We start from the raw sequence: 26,760 nt of genomic DNA, 5'->3' as shown, positions 1-26,760 counted from the left end.
CAGACCATGAACAAGGTAGAACGTGGATTTTGCGCAAAACCCCTGGCGGGGCCTGAGTGGTACCTGACAACTTGACGCCACAGTGCATATTCGGAGGACAAGACCTATAAGAGCTTGCTAAGGACGTTGCAGTGATTGGCATAGTCAAGCCCCACCGTTCCAACAGTTCATCGATGCATGGCATTTTGTCCCCGAACTGCCTCCGGTTGGCAGACGCTAAATCGGCCGTGGTATTATGGGGTCGGTCGTGGAAGAACACAGCCGTACCTGAATGGTCGTGGAAATATAACCAGTCCTTTCTCAGTGGACGTAGCAATCCCGCCATGGTGAGTCTTGGCTCACACAAAGGCAAAGTTTGTATACTACCATGGTTCGCTCGAAGAGAAAAAGAAGCCCAAAGAATTGGAACTTGCCGAAAGCCACCGCCCGGCTAATTTATGGGGAAAGCCATGAGACCTGGACCCTGGTTCTTTGTCGGAGATGTTCCAGAGGCGCGCCGGTTCGGTTCTTGGGTAAGGCAACGGGTCCCCTGTTCAACCACTGCTATGCGCTGCAAAGACTGGCCATCTCCTTGTCAACCAATTGTTTCACGGTGGGCCATGCGACAACGCCCCGATTGCAAGGCTTTGTAGAGCTGTGGTTCCTTCCAGATCCGGCGGAGTAGCGCCCGCCAATATGCCTGGCCCCAAGACGCCGTCGACGATCGCCTGCTGTTAGCACGTACTCTATTCTGGCTGCTGGACTCCGTTGCCCAGGTGTTCTAGACCGTTGTTCTAGACGAACTTGGCGCCCTGGCTGACAAAATGCAGTCAATGAAGCATAATGGTTGTGAACTCAAACATCCGTGGTATATTGATAATCAAAGAGTCCCAAGAAATACAAATGCATGGCAATGTAACGAAAACAAGAGAATTAGATTTGGAATAGCTCTTTACCAATAGGGTGCTCGTAACCCAGTTAGTCCCGCCAGTGATCCCTCCGTACTCGTTTCCTCACGTTTCCGACGTCCAGCAAGCTCCATGTTGATTTGCCGGTGAACGTGCACTAGCCAGTCAACGTAGCTCTGCGCCTCGCTGTTACGGTCTTCTACTAATAACCGCGCAAATTCGTACTCGGCGCCGTCTAGCCCCTGGCGGGCAAGTTGGATTGTTACCGCCTTGGACCCTCGGATGCCTGAGAAGTACTGTAGCAAGTTGCGGACCTGTGCGTTGAGATGTGTTTCAAGCACCGGAATTGATGATGTTTGCGGGTTGAGCTCATGTAATGATGCATTCCCGGGGCCAAAGAGATCTTCTAGGAGGTTAGGAGATACCTGCGAGTGAAGCCATAAGATACATTGCTGTCCATCATCGACCAGGTACACTCCACCCTCTTCGATCTTTGAGAAACTAGCCCGAAGGGCGGGTGGGACTTGTAGGTAGCCCTGCTCATTCGGAAATCCATCCTCTGGCTGCATATTATGGATAGGAATGATTCGAGGGTACAAGTATAGTGACAATTCAGAGCAGCCAATCGATCGTAGCATCCGCATATCGTGAATTCGTCTGTCTGATGATTCTTGACCACCTGGACAAACAGTGTCAGTTTGAAAGTCTTTTCATTCGAGAAATAAACTTTACCTTTGAAGGCCCGCGACTTGATCAAGGCTAAAATGTACATGGAAAATTCCTTGAGGTTCTCCGGCAATACAAGTTGACCAGGAGGATGCGACCCAGAAAAGATTTTACGATAGCCGCTGAAGATATCAACGGTTTTCTCCGTGATGTTCGCTCGAAGGTCTTTGAGGTTCTTGTCCAAGGTTTTCGCGGCCGCTATTCAACGTCAGTATACAGCTTCACTAAAGGGGGTGAGGGGTTGGTGGGAGGATGGGCATACCCTCTTTAGCGATTATGCTCACAACTGCGTCCTGGTCAACGAACTGCATCGTCTCCAAGCCGCCCTCGTTAACCGCTGCCACTATGTTGATACAGCGTACCCGACGTTGCCCATTCGCCGATGTGTATAATAGGGCGGCTTGGAAATGCGCATCCAGCTTAGTATCAAGCTTGCCATCATAGCTGAAGAGGACAGCAATAGCTTTGTCCGCATCAATTGCACCGATTTCAAGATCAGCGCCGAAAGTATGTTGCACGAAGTTTCCGTGGTAGCCAGACACTTGCAATCCGTTGGAGCAACGGACCTTCATCAGCGCTTGATAGCCTGTCTCTCTCGTTGCCGCATGTGCCAATTCCTCCGAGAGTTTTCGAATGTCCCTTGGAGCGTGGAAATTGGGGTAAAAGAACGTTTCACCTCCAGTAACTTCAGGAACGTGGCCTAATAAACGTTAGCACCGATAAGGTATCGGCTAACAATTTCGAAAATAACATACCGATAGTAGCAACATCCATATATGTCCCGCTAGGGGCTGCTACGAACATGTCGCAACCAATACCGGCCTCGGCCATTTTACCTGCGACTTCTCGCCAGGAGGTATTTTCCGTCGTGAAAAGTTTCCTTTCCGCATCGGTTCCATGAGCCTTAGGATCATCCCGAAGCGACAGAGCCCCTGGGCCCCAAGTAGGCAGCGACGATATTGCACCAATAACTTTACCACCAGTAGCCTGTAATGCGAAGAGTGCTGCATTGAGAGCTGGAAGGAGAGCACACTCTGGGGACTTTACGCGGGAGAAGATAGTCGGGATCTGTTTTAGAAGTGAGGTAATAACATCCCTATGCAACTGTAAGCAAACCAGGCCGAAAATAGTTCGAAGGTGTAGAACTTACTTTGATTCATATGGATCCACGAACAATCCCTCGCTGAGAGGAACAAACGGTTCTTGTAGATCCGTCATCACCATCATCTGGGCTTGCTGAAGTCCCGCCTATAAACGATGTCAGTGCGATTTCCTGCATACTCGCCGAGAGACAATGGGCATACGCTGAGATTGTAGAATTGCACTTCGCGGTCATAAGTAACAATTCCGATCTTCGATCCCTCGGGTAGTTTCCGGGCTGGCTCAGCTTCATCCACATTTTCTGATGGCTCGTCTTCGTAGAGGGCTTTCATGATACCCTTACACACTCCTTTCAAAAATCCTCTGTTGATCGACTCTTGGCTGACATCGATCAGGAATAACGTCTGGAGACCAACAGGCTCTTTGTTCCAGTAATCCTTCGGCACGAGGAACTCGACAGTCCCCATCATAAGCTCTGGGCGCTGCATGCGGTCGACGCGCGACCCTGTAACATCGATCGGCGCGAAATACTCGGGCGGGACGTCATTAGGGAACGTGCACATGTTGCAAACGAATTTATTCCCACCAGCTCTAAACGACATGAAAGGGTTGATATAGGTCCGGCAGCGGCGACACCGAGGAGGTCCCACGTCTCCGAAATCGAGCACAGGAATGGGTTGCTCCCCTTCGTCGAGGCGCGCGAACGGCTGCAGAACCATTCCCAGCGGGAGTCCAGTAGAGGAAAGGAAGTCGGAGGAGGAGGGGATATTATTTAACGTCAGACGGGCATATTTCGGCGACGAGTTGCCTTGGTCATGGGCAATAAACGGAACGGCCGCTGGGGGAGGTAAATGCCGTTCCACTGTGGGATAGACATGGCTAAAGTAGTACTGTGCCGGAATATCGCGCGAGCGTGGTATGCTAGGGATCTGCTCCGGGTCAATTCCCCCTTGGGTAGGGACTGTTCCATGGCCGGGCTCTGGTGCAGGACCGAGTGTTGTTGGTTGAGGAACAAGCCCCGAAGAACCCAAGGCTGGGGACGCGGAGGGAGGGCCTTGGTTTAACCCAGTATTCAAGAATTGGGACGAGGATTGCTGCAGGGCGTCCGCTGGAGCAGCTGCGAATTGCTGGGCTGGCGCTGGCGCCGCTGCCCCAATGTCGTGATGTGCGTGACGGTGTTTCTTTTTCGAACTCCGAGGCACCCCTTCTCCCATTATACCCAACCCGCTCATCTGAGAATTCAGCCCGGCCATTGATGGATCAGTGGGCACTGCGGCCGGCACTGCCAAGCCGGGTTGAGTACCAGTATTGTATGCGAATTGGGTTGGGGGTTGTAGAGGCTGTTGTGGCCCTGGGGGAGGCGGGGAGCCGTATGCGGCGGCCGACGGCCATTGTTGGTTGGAGGGTGCACCAGCTCCATAATAGGCACCGGGCTGAGGAGGGGAGGGACCGGGAGGGAAACCGGCAGGGTGCTGCCCTGGATAGGGATGCTGAGGTGGAAATCTATTGGGATTGGAGGGGTCTTCGCCAGGAGCGACTCCCTGGGCGGGGGATTGATAGTAGTTCTGGTCCATAACGTGGTGGGGAGGCCGGAGGACGAAAACTAAGGGCTGGGGTTAACCGAAATCTCAGATCCGGGCCATTACTAAAGAGAGAAGTCAACGGCAGGAATCAGCGACAGAGAGGAGCATCCGCGGGGAAGCTGGCGGCAGGAGAGCGAAGATGGTGGACGGGTGAAATGACCACCTTTCACGCATCCCAAACAAATCTTCGGAATTACTTATCTCCGGCTGTCCCTCTCTGTCGGTGTCCAGCGAGTCCGACTGGCGTGCTCCGGCACCCATTCTGGCCTTGGTTCTTTTCATCATGCTCTTCACTTGTGCTTCACTACTCTCCGGCGGTGCTGGTTTCTGGGTAAACTGTTGTGGTTTTGTTGACTCCCACCAATTGCCCGGCTTCTCGCTGCCCTATATCAACGCCATAGATAAGCTTTCAGCTGCCGAGTGAGTATAAATAACAGAGCCGAGGAATGTCTGCCGTCCATGACGACGATGAGCGCCTCTTAGCTCGTATTGGTTACAAACAGGTGCGAAAAGCTCTCCCAACCGGTGCGGTTCTGCGGCTAATAATTTTATCACAGGAACTCAAGCGAGAATTCTCAAAATGGTCAACTGTCTCCTATGCTATTTCTATTCTGGGAGTCTTGGGCTCTGTTCCAGCGACATTTGGGGCCCCGCTGGCCGCCGGGGGTCCTGCGACTGCAGTCTGGTGCTGGTTCCTGGGCTCTGTCATGGCGTTCTGCATTGGTAGCTCAGTTGCGGAGCTGGTCTCCGCCTATCCCACGGCAGGGGGGATGTACTTTGTCACCAAATACGTTGTGCCTGAGGACCAGGTTCCGATATTCTCTTGGATCCAGGGCTGGTGCAATCTTCTGGGTCAAACTGCTGGTGTCTCCAGTGTAGCCTACACGGTAAGCCAAATGCTACTCGCTGCTGCTAGTATGAACTCCAAGCTTGTCGATGGCGGCTACTCATATACACCGTATGTTGGTCACAAGGATATCTGGTTTGCAATTATTGACTCTTTGAAGAACCGCTTGGGATACTGTGCGCCTGTCTATCGCACTCTTGATATTTCTTGGTGTGATCAGCTCGATGACGACAAAGTGGTTGCACCGCATCTTTATCTGGTTTGCACCGATCAATAGTATGTTCTCCAGGTATAGTTCGGTCGATTAATATCTCTTACACTCTTAGTCACTGCGACGGTTATCATCTGCCTTGTACTCCTATATAACACCCCCGAGAAACAACCCGCTAGTTGGGTATTCACCCATGTCACCGACGGCTCAGGATGGGGCTCCAAGCTCTTCTCCTTTCTCCTCGGATTCATATCCGTGGCCTGGACAATGACCGACTACGATGGAACCACACAGTTAGTATCCAGCACCAGTTATTCTTTAACAAGCAACTAACGAGCAACTCCAGTATGTCCGAGGAAACGCACGATGCTGCAACCCTAGGTCCCATCGCCATTCAATCTGCTGTCGTAGTCTCAGGTGCCCTAGGCTGGGTCCTAACTATATCCCTATGTTTCTGTCTCACGGACTTCGATGCCATCCTCAACACACCCACCGGCATCCCTGCAGCCCAAATCTTCCTCAACGCGGGGGGTAAAACTGGCGGCATGATCATGTGGGGCTTGGCTGTCCTTGTCCAGCTATTCACAGGGTGCTCGGCCATGCTCGCGGACACCCGTATGGCCTACGCATTCGCTCGTGACGAAGCACTTCCATTCTCATCGTACGCTTCTCTTCTCCCCGAATCAAAAACCGCACTGAACATAACTAATCCAACACAGTACTCTCTCCAAAATAAACCCCCTAACGCAAACCCCCGTCAACGCCGTCTGGTTCGTCGTGCTCTTTAGCATAGCCCTAAACTGCATCGCAATCGGATCCACGCAAACTGCAACAGCAATCTTCTCCATCACCGCTCCAGCACTCGACCTCTCCTACGTCTCTGTTATCCTTGCGCACCAAATCTACAAGCACCAAGTCGGCTTCGTAGAGGGCCCGTTTACGCTGGGACGGTGGAGGAGCTATGTCAATTGGGTTTCGATCCTCTGGGTGCTGTTCATTAGCACGGTCTTGTTCTTCCCGCCTAGGGTTCCGATTACGCTGGAGAATATGTATTGTCCCTCGCTTTTTCCATTGTATTGTGCTGTGTTGTTTGTGCTGACCTGGTTGCGATAGGAATTATGCGATTTGTGTTGGGATCTTTATTGCCGTTTTTGCCCTGGTATGGTGGTGGGTTGATGCTAGAGGGTATGTATATCTAAATCCCATCTCACTTTAATCGCTCTGTTAGCTGTATTTGGGGTTTACTATGTAGATGGATGCTAACGATATGTAGGAAGTACACCGGGCCGCGCACGAGTGAGTATATGCAGGAAATTCCCACAGAAGATTATCCGGAGGATTACGGGACTATTGAGTAATTCCATGGATGGGAATACCAAGTCTACATGATTATAGAATGATTGGCTTTGCGAAGATGGGATACATTTGGATACGGTAATGCTAATGTGGATGTGCATAGAAGATTGTCATCGATAGTACATCTTAGTTCATGAAGTGAATAGACTCACAGAGGTATATAAAGTACATGAGGTTGACAGGGAATCATCTTCCCATTCGTTAGATAGATGTCCGTATGTAAACAAGACTAGCTCCCTGCCACAACAGCAAGACCCTCGTAGATCTTCCGCTTGACCGCAAGAAAACTTCCTGCTCCCTGGGCAATCGCGGCATTCGGTGAGGCTGGGTAAGCAGCTGCTTCGATCTCGATTTTACCGGTACCGGACTTCCGTACGGCCACCATGCGGTCAATGAGAAGAGTCCCCTCGCCGCGAAATTCCGCTGTGTGGCCGGCACCTTGCATGAGCTTGCGCAGATCCGCTAAACGAAGGTCACCGACATGAAGTGGGCGCGTCATCGACCTTGTCCCCGAAGCCATGTTCACTGGAAGGACGTCGAGAATCGGATGGACCTCGGTTTTTTCTCCCGCCCCTTGCGACTCCGTGGTTTGCGGTGTGGGTTGCTCGGTCGTGGTGTCTTCGACGAGCTTCTGTTTTTTGTTGGGTGAATCGCTCGTGTCTTGCTCGGCAGGTATATGCTCGGAGGCCTTCAACTGGCCTGTCAAAGTGACAACGCCGAGAGCCCGGACGTGCTGCCATTTGAGTCGCCGCACGAGGTTATTACTTAGCTTGACTGTCCAGGCGCTCGTGTCGACACTGGCATCAATGACTTCCTTGTTGGCAGGTGTGAATATAACCGAGGTCGTTGCAGAGGATACGTCTGCACCAGTCTTTGCAACCAAGAGCTTCTGGCATTCAGTCGCTAAAGCCATCGTTTCCTCCTTCATTCCACCTACGAGGATCAACTTTCGTGGTTGGATGAGGGGGATCAACATCTCCAGACTCCGCTTATCGTGGATTCCAGTAAAGTCCACAAACGCAAGGCGAGCGTTAATGGTGAGTGTCGCCTTTTCATAGATAGCCTTTGCAGGACCTTCGAATGCTCGTTCCTCCGGTTCATCTGGGGCTGCGGCGTCGGCGTCGTCGCCGTCTTCAGTCAGACTAAAGTTATCGAGCATCTCTGCATCCTTTTTGTTTGCACTGTCAGAGCCTTGTTTTCGGCCTGCTGGTCCACCGACAGATTGGGTTTCGTCCCATCGGCGTTTCTGGCCCAATTTCAGCTGCGATTCGGTTCTGCGCTGCTGCATATCGATCTCCTCACGCTCTTCCGCACGCAGGTATTCCTCAGGCCTAATGATCTCTCCGTACTCATCGCCCTTCTTTCTTGGTGCCACGTAGGGGAACATTCGCTCCCGACCCTTCTTTCCTCGGACATCGTAGTCATGTACATTCTTCCGTCGAAGTAGGACGTTGATACCAAGGTCCTCGTCGGTTAATCCCAGTTTATTGCGGTTCGCATGAGCTATAGATGTGGAGAAGTTCAGCACTCTTCCCTGCTGTTCAGGATCCGAGTCCTCCGACGAAGAGCTGGAGCGGTCATCCAGGACATCAGCAGCAGTATCAAGGTTTTCTTGACCCCTTGTTTGGGCCGTATCTTGGAATTGCCGTTTCGTGGCAAGGTATTGTTGATATAGAAGTTGTTCTCCCGTTTCAAGCGGTGCACGTTGTACATCTGTCCATGACAGTTCCCTTCCACCACTATGGACCTGTTCGAGCATCTCGCCGTCAGATCCCTTTTCCAAAGCAACTCCATCCTGTCTTTCTTCGTACCACTGCCATATCATGCTACCAAGGGTCCGCCGATGAGACTCATTTTGTCTATCGGAAAACTTGCGATGGTGAAGTGGATCCGTTAGCAGCAGGAGGTTGTTTTCACCACCAGCCAGTAATCGCAGAGACTCTTTCGCAAATCCCCAGTCTAACGATGAGTCGGAGGCAAGAATTACTTTCGGTGTGGGATCGCTAAGTAACTTCTCAAGTTTCTTCTTCCGCTCAACCGTCCTCAGATGCTTGAACGTGAAGGGGCCAAGACCCTTGCCATCCTTACCCTGGCGGGCGTCGTTGGATCGCTGCCCATCGGCATTTGATTGTTGGCCACCGATGGTATCTGCAGCTTCAGCTGCCTCGAATTCCCGCACAATACTCTCGTCCATCCATTCCAGCATACTCCGCGCTAGTCTCATGGTCGTGTTGACTTTTCTGCCAGCCAAAAATAGTCCGCCTCGTTTCAGAACATCATCCTGAGTATCCTTAGCAGCATCGCGCCATGCATGCTCCAATGAATATGCCAACTCAAGCACCCGTGCGCTTGTGTCTGTGGGGATAAGCACTGTGCCGCCTTTGACAAGAGTACTCCGGATCATATCCAAAAGCATCTCATCGCGTTTCTTCCTACCACCATGAAGGGCAAACTTGTCGCCGCCGCGAGTACTGCAAATTAATGCCGTTGGTTTCCGCAATTGCTCGATCACTTCTGTCCCGCTCGCACCGGATCCTCCGAACCATGCCGCACCTGCCACGACACTTTCTCGAGCTTGATTCCAGTCAACGGCATAAACAATAGACTCCATTCCGTGTTGAATGTGCCATATTGTCCCACCCACTGTGTGACCAGCATTATAGGCTGTAAGTGTAAGCCCATTGAGTGGTGGTGAAAAGGGAGACGGGGTGGGCTGGTGTGGTTGAGAGTATTTCAGCGGTTGGATTAGGGAGAAGTATCTCGCGATCTCTTCGGTAGTCGGGGGCTGTAATAAGATGCGACCAGCGTTAACCGGTTCTGAGTTCCCATCCACCTCTGTCACAGATGCGGCGGACGCAGCGGCTGTTGAAGCACCGGGTTCAGAAATGGAGGCTTTGGGCAAGAACGTCGCAGCGAGAGGCGCGGACTCGTACAAATCCTGGAGGAGTGTGCGACCCAGTGCGATAACGGGGCCTGTCGCATATACGGGGATCTGGGTGAAAAGAGGGAAGGTCTTGCAGCAGTGAACGTAGGAACCGATGTGCGAAGGTGTCGCGTGGGTCAGGAGAATTAGTGAAAGAGTAGGGATATGTCTAAAAGAGAGAAAGAAAGTCAATACTCCATATTCCACGCAGGTAATTTGAACAACGTACTTCTCCAATTCCACCAAGTCAAGGGGGTCAAATGTATCATCCCAACCGACATCCACAAGGATTTTTATTCCATCATCCAATTCCAAAACTGACTGGGACGCCTTGGAAGCCGACGATTGGGCACCAAGTAATGGAGTAAAGGTAAACATATTTGCATGAGCTGTCGACCCAGCAAAGCTTCAAGACGCGGTCGACAGATGTGTCCTGGTTCAAGGCATCGGTTCGACCAAACAAGCAACAAAGAGTCGATACAAGTTTGAGTGTCCTGTTTCAGTGTACTCCGTCCTCGGAATGGAGAGGGAGAATGGCAATGGGCGGCGAGAAAGAAAGGAAGCCCCCGAGTATCCGTAATATGGCAGCACAAGAAAGCCGCGTGAAACAATGAATGCCGTTTGACGTGTTTGCATATACTGATGGAAGATTGATTCTCCGACGCGACTCGCACGTTTTGCCAAGCCCGCTCATCAGGTGATCTCCGGCGGCCTCGGGGCCCGGGAAGGATCTCACAAGCCCTATACAAAGAGTGAACCACGAATTGAAAGTTGTCATCTCCAAAATACGTTACCTAAGTGCAATATATTTTATGTATCTGCCTGCTAAGGGCTGGGTTGTTGTGTTAGCAAAATAGAAAGCATGTATTCCAGCCCCTAATCAAAGTCGCCGCATACGTGCTCTATATATTCTCGTAGCCCTAAATAGCAGACAACTAAATACATCGCTTCTTATTACGATTCATGCCTCAAAATATAATAACAAGTCGATTCTTATACGTTATACACCTTCATCTAACCATCCTCTGATATATCCATTACGGATCAATATGCCATCAACATCAAGTACAGATAATTGCACCCATGTCACGCCCCAATGCCCCATCGACGCACACCTATATGGCTACGCACCAAACCTCGCAGCAAACATCTTCTTTGCTGTATTCTTTGTCTTAGGCACAGTCTTTCACCTCATTGCGGGGATCTACTACCACACCTGGTCCTTTATGGTAGTCCTAACCTTGGGCTGCCTCTGCGAAGCCGTCGGTTATATCGGCCGTGTAATGATGCACTACAATGTTTGGGACAAAGCCGGATTCCAGATTCAAATTACTTGTCTTATTCTAGGTCCTTCAATCCTAGCAGCTGGCGTGTACCTAACGCTTAAACACATCGTGCTCAATATCGACCCGCGATTCTCCCGTCTCAAGGCAAACTGGTACACTTGGATCTTCATCCTCTGTGACCTCGTCTCCCTAAATATCCAGGGCGGTGGCGGTGGAGTAGTTGGCGGTGCAGATAGTGGGGATTCGGACTTGAAAAGAGGCACAGATATCATGATTGGTGGTGTCATTTTTCAAGTCGTTGTCCTGTTCTTCTTTGGCTATTTTCTGATCGAATACTTTGTGCGTGTATACCGACATCGCCGTCAACTCGGCACCGAGGCTCGCGCAATCTTGGGATCGCGCCGCTTCCAGGGATTCATGGGGGCTGTTATTCTCTCATTCTTAACTATCTTTATTCGATCCGTGTACCGAATCCCGGAGCTCATTGGGGGCTGGGGCAATGAACTGATGAAGAATGAGACCGAATTCATCATTCTAGAAAGTGTCATGATATGCTTGGCCACATTGTCTCTCACTGTCTTCCATCCCGGCTGGTGCTTCCCTGCTATGGCTGGTTGGATACGTGAAAAGAAAGCGGAGGGTCAGACACATCCTTTGGTATACGATGCGGGCCTCCGGACGATTAATCAAGAATAGTTAACTTTCATACACTTCAGGAATTGGAATAAACATGGCTGGTAACAGTGGCATAATACAGAACGTCCTATGAGATACTGGAAGTATAAAAGCTCGAGGTAGATTTGGTGTCGCGTTCATGGCTTCATGTCCATATGTTGTTGACCAGCGAAGAGATTGCTTTATCCTGGGTAGTAAATATAGTTCAATAGAATGCGTGCTTTACCTATTTCCCTTTACCAAGCTAACTTCAAAGCTCTACTGCAGGTGGGAGTGCATGGCGTGTATTCGCCCAGAATAAGCCCTAACTGCGAAGTACGCATTCTCACCAATGAAACAGAAACAGACAGAAAAAGATGCCGAGAATTCTCTAAGAGAGGACAGATATATGGAGCTAGGGTTACAAAATCGAAATCCTTCGTCTAGAACCTTGTCAAATTCGACTTTGCAATGGGCGTCTTACCGGTGCAAGATACTTCGCACCTTCTCCAGAGTCTCAATGAAATTGTTCTGTCTCTCAGATACAGTGTCCGATTTGGTGAACATGGAGCTGTGACTCGCCCTCGATTTGATAGCCCGATCGATTATCGGGAAGAAGATTGAAGGCACCTTCACATGATGTTTTTTTTTTTTTTTTTTTTTTTGCATTCACTAACAAGTGTGGCCAGATCCATGAAGTCACTAAGCGCGATCTTGTAGGCGGGCGCAGTCTGGAATATAGCTGCTTTGAGGTCTCTTTCACTAATTCAATTGCCTTGCCCTTCACTTGTTTCTCATTTTGGTCAATATGACGACTAGGGCTGGTCTCGGCAGGTGGCATCGGGGCGTCATCCCTGGGCGGCCACGAGCTTTGGCAGTGGTTGCAAGCAATGAGGCCATTGGTTCGTGAATTGGAGTCATGCAAAGTGACAGAAGTGACAGTTCGGATGGAGTACCCAGGCAGGTACAAATTCCTTATTAGGGAGCACGCTAATTGGCCAAAGAGGGCTATGGAACCAACACTTACCAACACTCACCAACACTTAGCAATACTAGTAAATCCTGTTTGATGGGATAAACCCACTGAGATAAATTTATTTACTGCCTGTTAAGAGAGTGAAAATGGTGCCATTCACTAAAAATAGGGCTGTTTAATAAATATCCCCTTCATAGATGTATTCCACGATGTGAAGTCGGACTTCACTGTTCACTTCAAGCATGATGAATCTGGAGCACTTCTGTCAGTATAAAGCTATCTCAAGATTCCCGAGCCTCATCTTCTCATCCATACTTTTTCAACCTACTCTTCCTGATAACTCGGGTTGTTGTCCTTTCAGTTCGATATCACTCGCTATCTTACCAAGTGTGGACGATGAAGTTCCTGACAAAAATCGTTCTCGCCGGGTGCGCAGCATCCCAAGCTGTGGCCTTGCCTCATAAATCTCGGGCTGAAGAGATACAAACCTCTCTCAATAAATTGGGTGTGGACGCCTCCAAGATTCCCCAGTTGGGGGCCAACTCCACAGACAACCACTGCCAGAGTGCTGTAAGTTTTCCTCAACCGCCATACGCCGCAAGATTCCAATACTAACATCCTTTTTTCCAGTGCGAAGCATTGAATGAGATTTATGGTTCCGATAGGTTGATCGCTCAAAGCACTTCTGACTATCAGACCGTCACTGGGTCTTACTGGTCGGCCCAGCAAGGAGAGGTTAAGCCATCGTGCATCTTCGTCCCCAAGGTCGATACTGATGTCTCGGTCGCCGTCCTCATTTCTCAACTCACACAATGTCCGTTTGCTGCCAAGAGTGGTGGTCACGCTGCGTTTGCCGGGGCATCTAGCATCCAGGGAGGAGTCACGATACTGTTGCGCGACCTCAACAAGATCACTCTCAACAAGGACAAATCTGTTGCCTCCATTGGTCCTGGCAACAAGTGGGGCCAGGTTTACAAGGCGTTGGAACCCGATAACCTCGCCGTTGTGGGTGGTCGTTTGTCAGATATCGGCGTTGGAGGCCTGGTTACCGGTGGTGGCATATCTTATTTCTCCAACTTGTATGGCTGGGCTTTGGATAACGTGGAAAGCTTCGAGGTTGTAAGCGCAAAAACAGGCGACATTATCACAGCGAGTGAATCCAAAAACTCGGACCTCTATTGGGCTTTGCGCGGGGGTGGAAACAACCTCGGTCTCGTCACCAAGTTCAATCTATACACAATCCCCAGCTCGTTACTCTGGGGCGGCACCCGGGTCTACAGTGAAGATCAATTTTCCAATGTCATTGGTGCTTTCGTCGATGCGGCGAAACAGGCAAAGGATGACGGAAATGCTCAGCAATATGTCCTGTTTGCAAATATGCAAGGAACGAATATCGCCTCCGCGGAGTTGACTTACACCAAGGACAAGAGCAACCCCCCTATCTTCAACAAATATTATTCGATCCCTTCAATCTCGAATTCAACGAGCACGCGGACCCTGTCCAAATATTGTGATGACATAGCCGCTCAAGACCCCTACGGCATGCGTGAGGTTTTCTGGACCCGGTCCTTCAAGCTGGACGAGAAGTTCGCGAATTGGTTGGTCATGAACTGGTTCTCAGTTCTTCCTCGTGTTTCTGGCATACCCGGCAGCATGACAGCTCTAACCATCCAGGTCATCACCGATCCCATTCTAAAGAAGATGTCCCAAGCCGGCGGAAATGCCTTGGGACTGGACGACACAGAAGGCCCAATTCTTTTGACGCACGTCCTCGGCATGTGGAACAGTACTTCGGATGATGATAAGATCTACCGCTTTATCAATAATTTTTTCGCCACTGCTGTTTCCGAGGCGGAGAAGCGGGATCTCGACCATGACTTCATTTACATGAACTATGCGAGTAGTTTCCAGGACGTGATCCCCAGTTATGGCGCAAGCAACAAGGCCAAGCTGCAGTCAATTGCGTCAAAATACGACCCTGAGGGGGTCTACCAGAAACTTCAGCCCGGATATTTCAAGTTGGATCACGGGCCAGAGCCTAACCCATTCTGATTGACTGTAATTTGTGCGGGTATGGTTTTGAATCATCATGGCGATGGATAAGTGAATAGACTGAGGAGTTATGAATAGCCTAAAACATCAAAAGTGAATTTCATCTTGTTCCAAAATTGAATGTGTCCGACAAATGGTAGAGTGTAGAGCGTAGAGCGTAACGACGATAGTGAGAGTAGTAAAGAATGTATACAGAAGCTACGGAGAACGGAGCGGACTTTGTATTCCGAGCTGAGTCAGCCGGAGTTAAGTCAAGCGCAGTGTCATCATCAAGTCCGAATGCCGGCGTCAGGGTGTCACCGGACGACAACAAAGCTTGAGACACAAAGGGGCTCAGCTGCGTTGCCATAATGCTGCCTAATTTCATGTTAGCATGCATTTCTTCAATTTTGTAGTTTAAATGAAGCAAGGGTGTCTTATCAATCCAGCTCAACAACATACATTACATACGTTCAGCGCTCGCTCGCAATGGAGCCAGATCAGCCTGCGATGACAGCGTCGAAGGCAGACCATCTCTGTGTCTTAGCCCATGGGTAAGCTACTCCTTCTTTTGCAATAGAAGACATATCTAACGTCTTGCTCTCCGGCAGGCTCTGGGGAAACCCCTCTCATATGGGCACCATCGCTTCCGCTTTGAGGGAACGATACGACGAGAATCGATTACACATCCTCGTTGCGGAGTGCAACTCAGGCAATCTCACATACGATGGGATTGAGGTATGCGGAGAGCGACTCGCGCATGAGATCGAGGAAACATTGAGTCAATTGGAAGCCGATGGGCACAAGATTCGGAAACTGAGCGTCGTTGGATACTCCCTTGGAGGTTTGATAGCCCGATACGCGCTGGGTTTGCTGTACGCCCGCGACTGGCTGGACGAAATTGAGCCAGTCAACTTCACGACCTTCGCGACGCCGCATCTCGGAGTTCGGGCGCCAGTAAAGGGAGCACAGGGTCTATTCTTCAACGGGTTGGGCTCTCGGACGGTATCGGTTTCTGGGAAGCAGTTGTTCTTGACTGATACTTTCCGTGACTCAGGAAAGCCAATGCTCCGTGTCTTAGCAGACCCGGATAGCATTTTTATCCGAGCGTTGGCGAAGTTCAGGCACCGTTCTGTCTATGGAAATGTGATTAATGACCGCACCACGCCGTTCTATACCACGATTTTCTCAAGCGTCGACCACTTTCCAGACCCGGAGAACGTGAATCCCAACTATGTGGAAGGGTACGGCCCAGTCGTGGTTGATCCAAACGTTTATACCCTTCCATTAGAAGAGAAAGAACAGCTGCCTCTTTTGTCTCGGGCGTGGCAGAGCATTCGAAACTTTTTCGACAAACTTCCGTTTTGGCTCTTCTTCACCCTTTTTGTAATCATTGCAATACCGCTCTTCCTCATTTATGCCGTATTCCAAACCTTCCGCAGCCGAAAGCGAATACATGTACATGAAGAGGGCACTGGAGATACTTTCCGGCGGTACCGTATGCCTGTTGCCGTCAGAAGGGTCCAAAATGCGATGGACGAAATGTTTGAGGGCGCAGCTGCAAGGCAGCATCCTGACTATCTCTCCTCGAGCGCGGCACCTTCAGACCTGGAGGGACAGCCAGAACTCCCTACCGACAAACCAAAATCAGCGGGGGGAGAATCAACCGGGACATCCTTTGCAGAAGGCTCAACTGACCATGCGAACGGAATAGCAAAGGTTGCGACTGACGGCACTGTCAATGGGGGAAAGCGACCCACTCTCGCCCTTACGCCAGATCAATTCTCCATGATCAAGTCCCTCAACGCCGTCGGTTTCCGCAAATACCCAGTCTATATCCACAACCACAGACGGACTCACGCGGCGATCATAGTTCGGTCTGACAAGCCAGAATGGAAGGAAGGTCACATTGTAATCCAGCACTGGCTTGACCATCAATTCGAACTATGAAAACAGCGTATTACGGTTTCCGCGATCCCAGTTACACAAGACAAATACAGCGCTTTCCCGCATTCATCTTGGCCGCGAAGCGCTGAGGCACTGGAGACCTAAAGTGCGTGCTATAAACTCGACCAGTGCCCTGTCCTACCCCAATCCAAGTGCAACAACCACACATTTGACAGGAACCCACTGAACCACGGAAACTCGCCCGCCTTTGTGATAGGTCCCACTCTGGAAGCGAATCCTTGGGGTAACGCGGGGAAGGGGGAGGGAGAGGGAGAGTGAAAGCCGCTGGTGGACGGAGTACGGATCCCCGCCCCGCTCCTAAGAGCCCCGGCAGCCTTTCGCACCCAATCCTCGGTTCCTGATTGACCGCAGCTGTCAAGTTTGCGAGGGCAGGTAGTCCGTGTTCCATGCGAGTAGAAGACACATTCAGTAATTTCATGAGGTGCAGCACGGCTGCATGTGATGAAGACGGAACGTTCAACTCATCTCGTCATATTATATTTACTTTTTTCTACACACGATCACCTACCTAGAACTGAGATATAGAGAGTTTTGGCATAGATCAATCAATTTGATCACCATGCTTGCAGCTTGCAGATGTAGTATTATTTCCCCGCGCTCTGACATCGTCGCACATGGCAGCAACACTGAAAAAAGTAGGGCTTGCCAGGCCCAGCAGGACCCAACAAATAATATATTCTCCGTACCCAGCATCATAAAGAACAAGGCCGAACAAGACAACAACCAAGGGTTGGCCAACCCAAGAATGGTTGGCCTAACTCTAACTGAGCCTTCCACTCACTCAGTAACTTAGTTATTCACGGAATTGCCCATTTCATCCATCCCGGTTTAGCCCCCTCCTCGTGTCCCAAGAACCAGTCACAAGCACACACATCTATACAACCACTGATATGACACCAGGATAAACGGACGGGCCGGGCGTGGCACACTCTAAATTAGGGAGGAGGGTTGGGTTTGTGAGTTAGGTTAGCCAGAGCCTGGGGGTTTGACCAAGGTTCCGGTTCCAAGTCTCCCTGGCTAAGCCCTCCGTCTCTTTCTCGCTTCGATCCTATTCGCAGGCATCCATAATCCGTCCAATATAACAACATACCCATGGGTGGTGCACCCTTTGTTCGAATCGGAGGTCGCCGCAATTAAGGTCGAAACATACCTTTCTTACTTTTCAGCATTACGATATTACATTGCAACCTCGAGTCCACCTCGGGGTGGCGACATCGGGTTCAGCCTCGAGATCCCGCCCGTGCCCAATCCATGCACCATTAAGATAATTCCTAACTAACTAATAATTAGTATTGAGTAGTTAAGTGAGTGGGTGAGTGCACTGTGTGTGTGGCAGGCGTCCATTACTCCGAAGAAATATAAGCAAGTCTCAGTATGGTTGGTTGGTTGGCCAGCTGGCGTGCGTTTTTTTTTTTTTTGGGCGGCTGACTGGCCGGATGCCAGCACTTTGTACCCTGTCGCCTATCCGGAAGTGGCTTGCGCGGAATCTTATACAGTTGTCGTCATGGCGCATTCGTATTCAGCTTGCTTTAGGCGTGCGGTGGTATGGGCGTGGACATGGCTCGGGGCGCGAGCATGGGATAGGCGGGATAGGCTAGGATGGGATGCTTGTACGTTGTGATAGCGTGGTATGTGTCATGTTAGTAGGAGCAGGTCCTTGTCAGTGCGCTTTTATGGCGTCTTTAAAGCGCCGGGGTTAAGACTACTAAGGAATAGACAAAACATTACGAAAGGTGTACGCGCTACATAGCGGTCAGGACTAAGGTTGTATTATTCATTCTTTGTATTGTGCTAGTTATACTAGAATATAGGTAGAATAGTTCAAGTGGCCAATAGCTTCTAGGTAGCTGATCGGCTCTATAGTAGTGTAAACTTCTGCAAAATGATAATATATAGAATGTCGAGGGAAGGATGCATGCAGACTTTGTAGTCTAAAAAGTATCATATCCCAGCGACGAGAATGGAAAAGAAAAAAAAAAAAAAAAAGATAGAAGACGATGCAAAGTGCATAACAGCATGTCGCTTCTGCCAAAAGAAAATAAATAGGTCATGAGCATGGGGGAATCACCAAGGCAAAAAAAATATAAGTTGTGAAACAATAGGCCAGCCACGAATCATAAATCTTAAACATAAATCATAAAAAATCAAGGAGACTCCGTGAAGAATCCAGTTCAGTTACGGGCGTCTCCATTGGCGACAGGCTGCGTGTTACCATTCGAGGTCATACCGAGCTCCCGGTTAACAGCGAACTTGACAGCGTCGAGGACAGTCTCGCACGTCTTCTTTGCCGCATAGCGAGGAATGGTGCCCTCCTGGTAGACACCAGTCTTGACGAGGATGGAGAACCAGTGCGAGTCGCTGACCTCGTTGAAACTATTCGTGCCACAAATGTCCGACTCGGGAGTATCTCCGACGAAGTAGACGGTGCTTGGAGGCTTGTTGATGCCGTGGGTATCCTTTCGCCACTGGCGGAGAAGTCGCATAGCGAATTCATATGTACCGAGTTGTGGTTTACCGAAGGCAATCGTGTTCAGTTCTTTTCCGGTCACTGCGTGGTACATCGCCTCAAGAGAAGTGCGGAGAGCACCCATACCGAGGCGAGAGTGCTCATGGGAAGTGGACCAGACAACGTCATTGTGGGAAAAGAAAACGGGTGGACCCTCGTTGAAGGTCTTGGACCGTTCCTGTAGGTTGCCACCCTTTGTCATCAGGCAATCAAGAATGATTTGTTGGTCACCAGCCCAGTCACGGCTGTCGGCAAAGACGAAGATGGCATCGATGCAGAGGTTCTCAAGATCAAGGTACTTGGAGTTGTTGAACTCCTCCTCGGTCAGTTTCCGGAACGGAGTGGTGTCCTGTTTCGTCTTGATGAAGTCGCCGGGGGTGATAACATTCTTGAAGCCATAACCCTCGGCAACAATTCGGCACTTCTCGCCCTCGCCACCGACGACGAGAACAGTGTCGTATTTTTCCGCCATTTCCCGCATCGGGGTGTGGCCGCAGATAAACTGGCCAGGGGAGACCTCAAGCTCAAGCTGACGGCTGAGATCTAAGCATCTTTCTTCCTCAGTCTTCCCACCACCGTTCGTAACGAAGATGTAAGGACTATTATTTGGAGATTAGTAACGGATCAGAAGAACCAAAGGGGTTACATTGCAGCAAACTTACACTTTGACGCCATATGGGTTCTCCCCGTTGATATACTTCATAGCCTCAACGGCGGCGGGTATCGGTTTCCCTCCTCGCAAGAGGACACCATCGATGTCGAACGCCAGAGCAAACTCATCCGTCGTGACTCTGTCACTGGCCGCAGGGATGAAGGGCGACGTAGCTGGCGAGGCAGCCTGGGGAGAGTTCTCGTCTGAAGAGACGGACGTATCACTGTCCAGGCGCTCCTTTGCTCTTTCCATCTCAACGGGAAAGTCCGCGGCGTCGGACGAAGCCATCAAGTGCTTGGGTGGCATAACCACATTCGGTCCGCCAAACAAGTCTGCCCGTTTGGCAGACTCGTTGGACAGCCGACGATAGGCATGGCCCTTCGAGACAGCATCCTTGACAGACATTCTAAAGTAGGTGTGGATATGAAAGGATAGTATAGATGTAGGGTGGAGATCGTCTCCAGTAGGTGGGCAAGGCGTCTCAATGTAAGGTGATGATCTAAGTAGTAGCAGATGCAAAAATAGCTTTAAACTCAGGCTTCAAGTGGGCGAAGAGTTCAGTCTAAAGCAAGGTGATTCTTAGCGGTGGAGATTGCAGGTGAAGATCGATGAGAAGTGATGGGGGAATGAAGGGAGGATTTGAGAGATTTTGAAGGCCGGATTCACCACATTAATATAGTAGAATCGGAGACTGGTAGAGCAGAGCGTAACCCACCGAGCCAGCCCCTGGCTCCGTCATCGACATTGTATGGAACAAGGCAGCCTGGTGGGTTCAACGACAAACAGTCGTCGGTCTTGGTATCCGCTCCACCAGTCGAAAGTTTAGCTCCTTCTGCGTGCAGCGGGTATGTCATGGATTCCGTTAACCACGAAGCGATAATGGAGGCGGATGTTATGTGAGACGGGCTTTTGGCCTATCAGGGAGCCATCGGATGTGACGTGCAGTACGTAGTGGGGTCCCCTTCGAGCGAGAGGGAATCAGAAACCAGAAAACCAATTTTCATGCCGGCTGCGGTTAGAGGCAGCTGAAGCGAGTTTTCGGGTAAGCCAGAGCGCTGGGCTCAGTGGGCTGGGCTGGGCGTGGCGGTGGTGGAAGACGCGCAGGCAATGATGAGGTTGATTGATATCATCGTGGGGATAAAGGAAGCTTGATGTTCTTTACGGAGGAAGTGGAGGGAAAATCATTGGACTGCTTGAAAACCTGATAAGGTGCCAGCCCAGTACGGTCACCTCCATTACTTACCCGTCACGAAACGCCGCCAATACGCAGCGCCTCATCAACCCTCTGTGCAGGGCCTTGGCGCCTGGGTTCATGCCAAAAGTCACACTATCTGGACGGCCGACCGAGAAGGATGCATAGTCTACCCCGAATAATCACCGTCGGGTCTGCTCAACCGACAAGACCAGAGGCAAAACCAGAGATGATTCGCCATACCTGTCGCTTTGGTCATCACAGCCTCGCCGACCCTCTGACATCATAGGTGGGCCCGGCATCCGTGCCATAGTGTAGCCCAACCTATCACGACGTCACTCATTACATACCAGACGATACGAGAATCCAGCCGCATGTAATTTACAACCTCTGCATACAACCTCACGGGAGTATACACGAGGTCGAGCGGAAGGAGCCCTGGCTAGTCAACTATATAGCACGCCTCTTATTAAGGTACTCGTCGCCAAAAAAAAACGCCCAACCCGACCAAATGAGACACCACCACGAAATAGAATAGGAACAGCCTAGTCCGGCGTCCCGATCCCCAAAGCCAAAGCGCGGCGTCTGCAGCACTGATTGGGCCTACAAAGCCACCGAGCATCCTTTAAAGCACAGCACTCATCAGCGGATGGTTTAACAAGGGAGCCTAGTAAATGCTGGTGCATGCATGAAGATCCAGATGCGGTATTTGATACGGAACAGGCTTGCAGAAGCGGTTGGCGAGGGCGCTGCGCCCCTTCACCGGGGTAAGGTAGGGTTGCTTTTTGGCTTTTGAAATCCCAATGTCGTGCATGTGAAATTATCACCGGGAAATACGACCACCACTTACTCGTTGATTATATGATGAACCACCATGGGTTTTGGAAACGAGATCGAGAATGTCTAGATTCAGGAGATTGGCAGTCGGCCCATGGGTGGGTAACTGGGGTTGAACTGGAGCAAGGAACATGGAGGGGGAATCCACGCCCATTCCAATGGTACAGACACTACTAAAGGGGGAAAGGCTGATGCCATGGCTTAAACTGACCAAGTTTACTCTTAAGTCCTCATGCTCTGATACGGTGTGCTTCCTCTGTCGGAACCACCGGCCATCAAGGCAGCAGTCAGTGGCTGCACTTTATGGTAGTGAGGCTCATGGTAGAATGACTCTTCTATTGCAAGGCAGCATCCAGAATCCAGGCAGGGTAACCTTTGATGCTGTTGCCTGTCATAGTTTAAGGTTGCGGGACATAGTTGACAGGGTGGTTTGGCGAAACTACGGACAATTCCCGCATAGAACTTTGTACAGGAGAAATATTTGGATGGTTGAGTATTACTTTTATATAGTAATTCTAAGTAGAGACAAATTGCGCCAATCCGTGTCCATCAAGGACGCTCGATGCATCAAGGGGGAAAAAGAAAAAAGTAACGGTGAAAGAAAGGAGTATGTATAGATAGAAATATAAAAAACGCTCAATGAGTCAGACATGCAATCGTCACATATATAGATTATACACCAAAGAAAGATAGTCTGATTAGTTCAGCCATTATTCCACCTGGAGGATCAAGTCTGCGCCCTTTCGCGATGGTGTCAGGTTACGCTCCCAAGGAGACGGCTTCTTCTTAGGCATGCCCAGCTTTCCTTTCGGAGCACTATTGTACTCGCCAGAGTTCCTAGGTGCGTTGTATACAGTTGGCTGCTCATTACTCTGTTCCAGCCAGTAGTCGTCGGGGCAATAAGGAACAGTCACCTCTTTGGGTGATACCTTGCCGCGTCGTATCTGAACTCGTTTGATGTCATCTTGTCGGACGATCCGGGGCCGTGAAATGACTTCTTGAGGTTGTTTATTGAGATCCCCATCAGGATACCTCACCGAGTTGCCCCGAGCACTCGAATCTTCTCTCATTGGATCCTGAAGCTCGCCCATCGGTGTACGAATTTCCCGTACAGGGGTTAGTGGGCGGAAACCACCAGAGTAGCGCGATGCCCGGCGAGAATCTGAACCGATGTTGTTGTGGTCACCAAACCCGAACTCAAAATCATACCCCGGATAATGGCTAGAAGAGTTCTGATCCATCCCGGCACGCCGCGCTGCACCGTGAGGTTGAATCACTTTAGCTCCAACGAAACCAGCGTCGGACTTTTGCCAGTATCCATCAAGATCGTCATCATAATCCATATGACCTGGCCGGTATGGGAGTGTTCCCTGGAGAGCTGGTTGCCGAGACGGCTGAAGATTCTCTTTGGCATTTGAATAAACCGGTCTTTTACCAATGCTGGTTCCTTTCGTAGCCGCCATTTGGCCCGGTCCCCCAAACCCATACATCATTGCACGTGGATTGGGAGGTAGTCCTGCCATCGGAACCCGATTCTTGCCCTTCCCATTCTCTGGTGCAAAACCGGATTTCTGCAGTGGAGGACTAGGGAGCTTTCTTGACCCTGTGTAGTTCTCTTCTTCAGAAAAGGTCGCCCCGCTGGAGGGTCTGGGTTTCTTGTGCTGGCTCCACCGAAGTGGTCTGGGATAGAGTTCATATGTTGGTTTGTCTGGAAGCAAATCAGACACCGTTCTAGAGGAGGCAATCGAGGCGGCATCAAAATCAAGATTGGAAGGAGACTGGACGCCCGTCCTGTCTGTGTTGTTTGCTGACGTGTGGCGGTATCCATAGTCTTCTCCCGGCTGGGTAACAACGACTGCAGGATAGTGAGCTGGGGGTTGGTATTCAGCATCCTCCGGAGGGACGAGTCTAGCGCTCTCAGATTCAGGATTGAGTGTTCCAGGTGATGGTCGAGGTCCCATTGGAGGACGTCTTGGTGGAAAACTGAAGTCTGGAGGCTCTGACATGTGCCCGCCAATCTCAAAGAATTCTCGGTCTTGTGCTTTCCTCCTGATCTTTCGACAACAGAAAAAAATGATGACGCCGATAATGAAAAAGCCCGCGATGCCGGACGCGACGGAGACACCAATAACAGCGCCAGAGTTAAGGCTACTGCCTTGCGTAGATGCGCCAGAGGTTTCATCGGAGGTCGCGCTAGGCGACGAATTTGTTGACGTTGTCGGTGTTGGCTCTTCGATCTCCGTGCTAGAAGTGTGAGTGGTACTGTCCGTGGCCGATGTTGAATTCTCGAATGTTGTTGTTGTTGACGATGATGATGATGATGATTCTGTTGATGATTCTGTTGATGACTCTGTTGTCGGATGCGTGGTTGTTGTTTCTGCATGTGTGGTGAGGATTGTAGTGTGCCTTGTCGTAGAAGTAGGATTAGGGGGCGACTCGATTGTAGCAACAATCGTAGGGTGCGTCTGCGGCAGGGCTCCCGGTACAGAATTGCAGATGCTGTAGGTATCGAAGCTCATTGCCACCTCCAATGAGCACAATGACAGACTACATCGCAAGGCGGCTTCCCCCAAAGTGTACCCGCTCGTTGTATTCTTCTTGCACAGATAATTCAGGTCACAGCCTTTCGAGCAAGCGTCTTTTGGATATTCGGTGCTTATAAAACTTTCGACACATTCCGAAGCGCATTTCGGCATTAGGTTGAGCAAAGAGACAGTCGATGTATTCGTGCATTGCGTGAGATATACAAGGACAACGGCTGCTGTTGGTACCCATCTAATGGAATATGTTAACATGGTGCGGTGGCCTGTTGGCGATACCCAGTCAGCGTCTCAGTCCATTCCAAATCCGCCTGAAATAGTGCGCGAAGGAGGCATGCACATACCCAGGTTTTCGAGCTACAGAGGAGCTCGTTCCTCTGAGTCATTAGTACGTGCTGTATATCATTCTAAGATGCTAAGGTGAGATAGAATAGGTGAGGGATGGGTAGAAATTCAGGTATTATCCCACCAGAGCAGCCAGACGACCGGCAACTAGGGCGGGAGGAAGACATCATGAAGATTCACGGCGCCTACAGCCATCTTGCTGCTATTGGAGCATAAATGGAGATCACCTCCTTCAGAGGTCCTGGCGACTGACTGGTCCATAGATTCGTCCGGATCTGAAACAGGGCGCATATGGGCCCTGTACGCGCCGTGATGAAACACAGGGCCTCAGCATACGAAGATGGGAAGTCGGCTGCCTGAGCGCGAGGAAGCGCCTTGTTTGGAGGGGCAAAGACATCGTATCCGCTGGTTTTTGGAATAGGCGCCCTAGTTAGCGCCGGCGCTGTAGGACGAAGCAATCAACGTCGCCGTCAGCTGATTTGGGCCAGGCGCTTCGACGAAGGCTCAGAATGAGTGGCATCGAAGCACCCAGATCAAGTTTCCCCATCAATCAAACCCTGTCCAGGTGACAAACTTAAACTTAAAATTCCCTTGAAGAATGACGCAGAACACGAGATCTACGTCAAAACCTACCAAGTTCGCCGAAGCGCGCTTTGACACGACAACTGCGTACCGCGCGCAAGTTGACTAGTTGAGAGTTTCTCAGTTAATATAATGTGTAAGCCAGAAGGTGATCGCAAACGAATATATATCAATTATAGAAGTTATCCATTCACTATAGAACAAAACAAAGCCCAGAAGCAACATGGGCTGGTATCATAAAAAATAGACGCATGAAACCGACATAACTGACATGGCAACAGAGATTATAACCCAGCGATACATCAACCAAATCCGGTCATCAGCATGCGACTATCGTTAAAAGAGACCGAAGAAATGCGAGGGAATAGGACGCCAAGGAGGAAACGGTGACGGTCTAGCTCAGTCCTCCCGCCCGGACCTCCACGGAAGCTAGCTGACGAAACGGGGATCGCGTGTTCAACTTCATCCTTTGTGAAGATGGCGAGAAACAGCGATAGGTGGCGCCGCAGGTCCAGATATTATTACTAGGTCGTCTAGTGTTTGAAGATGATGTAGCTGAAGGAACGTTAGTTATCAGACTCGGCAAACATCGCCCGACGGTAAACGTACATTGCGTGGATGATACCAGGAATCCAACCAAGGATGGTCAAACAGATGTTGATGAGGAGATCAGCACCGCACCCTGTCTCAAGGAACACTCCAAGAGGGGGCAGGATGAAGGCGAAGATAAGCTTGCAAATGTCACTGTAAAATAGCACCGGTTAGCAATACTGTTGAAACTCGGGATTTCGCGTTTTCCATGAATGGGTCCAGCAGAAACATCGAGCGACCTCGACCACCAGGGCAGATTGCGATCGGGGGGCCAGGAAAGCCAATCCAGATGGGAAGGGGAAGGGAGGACAGCGCGGACATACGAGGCAGTGAAAGGCATTGTGAGTTTGTTGACGGTATGGACCGATAGAACAGATCAAAGTAGCGATGGGAGTGGTCTCGATTATCAACGATTGGTGATGTTGGAAAGCGGACGGAGACAGAGGGAAGCAGGAGAAAGTAATAAGACTAAGAGCAGGGACGGAAGGGCGGGCGAGATGGGCGGTTCTTAAATCCTAAAATCCGCTGAGCGGGGGCAAAGGCACGACTAGTTGGGAGTAGCCTGGGTGATTATCATTTGCAGATGGGCAAAGAAAAGAGCACCTCGTCCCGTCCTTTCAAACGAATTAATTGATTCACCTGAGCCCAATAACGCCTGCGCCAGCTCTGAACTGAGAAGCCTGGGGGCTTGGAGCAGGAGCCTGTGCTACGTCATGCTGGCGCTGCCACTGTGTGGCTCATGACGAGGCCAATTCTCCTGATTGGCTTTTCTCTTCTTTGCTCATGTCATTTAGGCTGATCGCTCAGGATGCTGCCAACGGTTCAAGCACGGCCTCCAGCCAGGGGCTCGCCTTCTTGAGGTCGTCTGCAATCCCCGATTGTTTCCCTGTATCCTTATGGTTCGTCCGCCATCCAAAAAAACACCAAATTCGGCTATGTTGATCGCATTTTACTTTGAATTCTGCT

The 26,760-nt window shown here is 50.5% G+C and overlaps 9 protein-coding genes across 9 annotated transcripts; 4 read left to right on the top strand and 5 right to left on the bottom strand.

Moving 5' to 3' along the window:
* Positions 1-931: 931 nt before the first annotated feature.
* SFB3 (Sec23/Sec24 family protein) lies at positions 932-4,288 on the bottom strand (the record flags this gene model as incomplete). Its single annotated transcript, XM_041701538.1, has 6 exons — positions 932-1,566; positions 1,620-1,811; positions 1,876-2,313; positions 2,369-2,709; positions 2,764-2,861; positions 2,918-4,288. The coding sequence occupies 6 exons, from the start codon at positions 4,286-4,288 to the stop codon at positions 932-934; spliced, it is 3,075 nt and encodes a 1,024-aa protein (XP_041554413.1).
* Positions 4,289-4,743: 455 nt separating this feature from the next.
* Positions 4,744-6,713, top strand: APUU_30443A (amino acid permease; the record flags this gene model as incomplete). Its single annotated transcript, XM_041701537.1, has 8 exons — positions 4,744-4,800; positions 4,855-5,255; positions 5,305-5,420; positions 5,471-5,648; positions 5,702-6,016; positions 6,075-6,404; positions 6,469-6,540; positions 6,629-6,713. The coding sequence occupies 8 exons, from the start codon at positions 4,744-4,746 to the stop codon at positions 6,711-6,713; spliced, it is 1,554 nt and encodes a 517-aa protein (XP_041554412.1).
* A 227-nt stretch (positions 6,714-6,940) lies between these two features.
* Positions 6,941-10,012, bottom strand: APUU_30442S (cleavage polyadenylation factor subunit CFT2; the record flags this gene model as incomplete). The annotated part of the gene is made up of 2 exons (XM_041701536.1): positions 6,941-9,803; positions 9,864-10,012. 2 exons carry the CDS (start codon positions 10,010-10,012, stop codon positions 6,941-6,943), a joined length of 3,012 nt encoding a protein of 1,003 aa, XP_041554411.1.
* Positions 10,013-10,683: 671 nt separating this feature from the next.
* On the top strand, positions 10,684-11,616 carry APUU_30441A (RTA1 domain-containing protein; the record flags this gene model as incomplete). Its single annotated transcript, XM_041701535.1, has 1 exon — positions 10,684-11,616. One exon carries the CDS (start codon positions 10,684-10,686, stop codon positions 11,614-11,616), a length of 933 nt encoding a protein of 310 aa, XP_041554410.1.
* Positions 11,617-12,946: 1,330 nt separating this feature from the next.
* Positions 12,947-14,602, top strand: APUU_30440A (FAD-binding oxidoreductase; the record flags this gene model as incomplete). The annotated part of the gene is made up of 2 exons (XM_041701534.1): positions 12,947-13,120; positions 13,181-14,602. 2 exons carry the CDS (start codon positions 12,947-12,949, stop codon positions 14,600-14,602), a joined length of 1,596 nt encoding a protein of 531 aa, XP_041554409.1.
* A 468-nt stretch (positions 14,603-15,070) lies between these two features.
* Positions 15,071-16,531, top strand: APUU_30439A (lipase ROG1 family protein; the record flags this gene model as incomplete). The annotated part of the gene is made up of 2 exons (XM_041701533.1): positions 15,071-15,135; positions 15,193-16,531. The coding sequence occupies 2 exons, from the start codon at positions 15,071-15,073 to the stop codon at positions 16,529-16,531; spliced, it is 1,404 nt and encodes a 467-aa protein (XP_041554408.1).
* A 2,189-nt stretch (positions 16,532-18,720) lies between these two features.
* APUU_30438S (phosphatidyl synthase) lies at positions 18,721-20,112 on the bottom strand (the record flags this gene model as incomplete). Its single annotated transcript, XM_041701532.1, has 2 exons — positions 18,721-19,654; positions 19,718-20,112. The coding sequence occupies 2 exons, from the start codon at positions 20,110-20,112 to the stop codon at positions 18,721-18,723; spliced, it is 1,329 nt and encodes a 442-aa protein (XP_041554407.1).
* Positions 20,113-22,446: 2,334 nt separating this feature from the next.
* Positions 22,447-24,531, bottom strand: APUU_30437S (uncharacterized protein; the record flags this gene model as incomplete). Its single annotated transcript, XM_041701531.1, has 1 exon — positions 22,447-24,531. The coding sequence occupies one exon, from the start codon at positions 24,529-24,531 to the stop codon at positions 22,447-22,449; it is 2,085 nt and encodes a 694-aa protein (XP_041554406.1).
* A 1,205-nt stretch (positions 24,532-25,736) lies between these two features.
* PMP3 (YqaE/Pmp3 family membrane protein) lies at positions 25,737-26,134 on the bottom strand (the record flags this gene model as incomplete). The annotated part of the gene is made up of 3 exons (XM_041701529.1): positions 25,737-25,758; positions 25,813-25,947; positions 26,118-26,134. 3 exons carry the CDS (start codon positions 26,132-26,134, stop codon positions 25,737-25,739), a joined length of 174 nt encoding a protein of 57 aa, XP_041554405.1.
* Between the last annotated feature and the right edge of the window lie 626 nt (positions 26,135-26,760).

The sequence above is a fragment of the Aspergillus puulaauensis genome, chromosome 3 (genome assembly GCF_016861865.1).
Source record: "Aspergillus puulaauensis MK2 DNA, chromosome 3, nearly complete sequence".
NCBI lineage: Eukaryota > Fungi > Ascomycota > Eurotiomycetes > Eurotiales > Aspergillaceae > Aspergillus > Aspergillus puulaauensis.
Note: the sequence above shows the minus strand (reverse complement) of the source record. Positions and strands in the feature narration are given on the sequence as shown.